At 44.3% G+C, this 3,496-nt stretch overlaps 1 protein-coding gene across 1 annotated transcript in view; it reads right to left on the bottom strand.

Annotated features, from left to right (window-relative positions):
- Positions 1-3,178, bottom strand: part of CDKN1B (cyclin dependent kinase inhibitor 1B) — a 12,738-nt gene extending 9,560 nt beyond the window's left edge. The window contains exon 1 of the mRNA XM_029284044.1: positions 3,143-3,178. Coding sequence (XP_029139877.1) covers positions 3,143-3,178 — 36 coding nt within the window. The remainder of the gene's footprint in view (positions 1-3,142) is intronic.
- Positions 3,179-3,496: the final 318 nt, after the last annotated feature.

Below are 3,496 nucleotides of genomic sequence, written 5' to 3' on the forward strand. Positions count from 1 at the left end.
ACGGCAGCTTTAGTTGGCTCTTAAAAATGTGGGGAGGGGATTGTGTGCCTTCCAGAAGTAGCTTCAAAATCAGTGTCGTGCCCACGAGGAGCCAAAATACCACCCTGAAGCTTTGCCCAGTCCTAATAGTTAATCTCTCTGGCTTTTTTGACGGATGCAAGGACAGGAACGCAGCAAGCTGTCCATAGAATTAAATGGATGATTTGGAGGGTCTAATAGCCTGAAATTTTTTTAAATGCACACGTGCAGCCAAATGGGTTTTTTAACCAGATGAAATCCCACCCAGAACTGTCCTGTACAGTTTGCAGGAGAAACAAGTAAAAACAGAAAAGAGGCCCTTGGCTTTCATCCCAGGTTTACACTCCAAACACATGCCACAAGCACTGTAAGCAAGGAGGGATCACCTTCCCGTCCCACCTTGCCTGTTATTTTTATTAGCTCAGAAGTTCCGTGTCACAACGGATCGCGTGGACGGGCATATATTGGCACAGCACCCTCTCCAAAGCAAATAAACAAAATTGATTTTCTGCTTCCAACTTCCTTCTCACTTGGTTGACGAGAAGTGTGTGCATGTGTGTGTGTGTGTGGGGGAAATGCTGCAAAACGGGTTGCGTGGCTTTAAAAAGCACTCCCATTGGCAAGCGGTAGGGTGCTGCAGGATTTGAATGCATCACCTGGTAGCGTGTGGAAACACACCACTTGGAAAAGAACGGAAGTTCTGCAGCACAAAAAAAAAATATCTCAGGATATGGGTGGATCAACTGCTTCAGCGAGGGAAACTATGGAGCAGGGTGAGATGTGGGCACGGCCAGATGTGACTTTTATTTTTATAGTCTACTTTTAGGTGGTCCAACACACATAAGCTATATATAAGCTCATATAGCCTATATAAACTCCTGAATCCTGTTTTTCTCAACAACAATCCTGAGAGTTGAGTGGCCCAAAGTCATCCAGCTGGCTTTCACGCCTAAAGCAGGACTAGGAATCACCAATCTCCCACTTTCTAGTCTAACACTACACCAGGTTAACCAGTACACCAAACTGGCTAGCTCTCGGGACTAATATGGATCTGTTCCCAGATCTGTTCCAAGGTGCCTGAAGGCAGGACAAGAAGCAACGGATGGAAACTAACCAAGGAGAGAAGCAACCTGGAACTCAGGAGAAACTTCCTGACAGTGAGAACAATTAACCAGTGGAACCACCTGCCTCCAGAAGTTGTGAATGCTCCAACACTGGAAGTTTTTAAGAAGAGACTGGACAGCCATTTGTCTGAAATGGTATAGGGTTTCCTGCCTGAGCAGGGGGTTGGACTAGATGACCTCCAAGGTCCCTTCCAACTTTTATTATTATTATTATTATTATTATTATTATTATTATTATTATTATTATTATTATTATTNACGGCAGCTTTAGTTGGCTCTTAAAAATGTGGGGAGGGGATTGTGTGCCTTCCAGAAGTAGCTTCAAAATCAGTGTCGTGCCCACGAGGAGCCAAAATACCACCCTGAAGCTTTGCCCAGTCCTAATAGTTAATCTCTCTGGCTTTTTTGACGGATGCAAGGACAGGAACGCAGCAAGCTGTCCATAGAATTAAATGGACGATTTGGAGGGTCTAATAGCCTGAAATTTTTTAAAATGCACACGTGCAGCCAAATGGGTTTTTTAACCAGGTGAAATCCCACCCAGAACTGCCCTGTGCAGTTTGCAGGAGAAACAAGTAAAAACAGAAAAGAGGCCCTTGGCTTTCATCCCACGTTTACACTCCAAACACATGCCACAAGCACTGTAAGCAAGGAGGGATCACCTTCCCGTCCCACCTTGCCTGTTATTTTTATTAGCTCAGAAGTTCCGTGTCACAACGGATCGCGTGGACGGGCATATATTGGCACAGCACCCTCTCCAAAGCAAATAAACAAAATTGATTTTCTGCTTCCAACTTCCTTCTCACTTGGTTGACGAGAAGTGTGTGCATGTGTGTGTGTGTGGGGGGGAAATGCTGCAAAACGGGTTGCGTGGCTTTAAAAAGCACTCCCATTGGCAAGCGGTAGGGTGCTGCAGGATTTGAATGCATCACCTGGTAGCGTGTGGAAACACACCACTTGGAAAAGAACGGAGGTTCTGCAGCACAAAAAAAAAATCTCAGGATATGGGTGGATCAACTGCTTCAGCGAGGGAAACTATGGAGCAGGGTGAGATGTGGGCACGGCCAGATGTGACTTTTATTTTTATAGTCTACTTTTAGGTGGTCCAACACACATAAGCTATATATAAGCTCATATAGCCTATATAAACTCCTGAATCCTGTTTTTCTCAACAACAATCCTGAGAGTTGAGTGGCCCAAAGTCATCCAGCTGGCTTCCACGCCTAAAGCAGGACTAGGAATCAGCAATTTCCTACTTTCTAGTCTAACGTTACACCAGGTTAACCAGTACACCAAACTGGCTAGCTCTCAGGACTAATATGGATCTGTTCCCAGATCTGTTCCAAGGCGCCTGAAGGCAGGACAAGAAGCAACGGATGGAAACTAATCAAGGAGAGAAGCAACCTAGAACTAAGGAGAAACTTCCTGACAGTGAGAACAATTAACCAGCGGAACAACCTGCCTCCAGAAGCGGTGAATGCTCCAACACTGGACGTTTTTAAGAAGAGACTGGACAGCCATTTGTCAGAAATGGTATAGGGTTTCCTGCCTGAGCAGGGGGTTGGACTAGATGACCTCCAAGGTCCCTTCCAACTTATTATTATTATTATTATTATTATTATTATTATTATTATTATTATTATTATTATTATTATTATTATTATTATTATTATTATTATTAATATTAATATTGGACTCCTCTGTCTGCCCTGGAAAAGGACACAAGGGAGCCAACACCTTCAAACGGAAAAAAAAAACCATGCAGGCAGTCCTCAATTTACAACCACAATTGAGCCAAAATTTCCTTTGCTGAGCAAGGGAAATTGTTAAGTGAGTTTTGCCCCATTTTACGACCTTATTTGCCATATAGTTGTTAAGTGAATCACTGCAGGTTAAGTGAATCATGAGGTCATTAAGCGAATCTGTCTTTGCACGTTGGAAGGAGGCTGGAAAGGCTACACGTGCTGATCACATGGCCCAGGACAGTTGTAAGGACTCACCTCTACCCAAGGAAGCAGAACTCTTGAAACGGGCATCGTCTCACATGGAACTTTTATGAGGGGTTAGTGAGAGTAGGGAACTCAAAGCGAGATCTGGGGAAAAACCCGCCTACACGGTCTAGTTAAACTAGCAATCTTCCACCAAAGTCATAGTGTCCATTTGAAATCCAGCCAATCCACAGGTGGTACGATGTTTGGGTAACTGGCACACGTTGGCCGAGCATCTCAAGGTCTTCTCCAGCTTTCCTTTCTCCGCAACTGTCTCCCTGATAAGGGAGACACAGTCTTTACTGGAGTGGATGGAGGACGGAGAGGAAAAGCAGAAAGCAAAAGTTATCCCAAGCGAAAGCAATC

The sequence above is a fragment of the Protobothrops mucrosquamatus genome, unplaced genomic scaffold (assembly GCF_001527695.2).
Source record: "Protobothrops mucrosquamatus isolate PMUCROS unplaced genomic scaffold, P.Mucros_1.0 scaffold_101, whole genome shotgun sequence".
NCBI lineage: Eukaryota > Metazoa > Chordata > Lepidosauria > Squamata > Viperidae > Protobothrops > Protobothrops mucrosquamatus.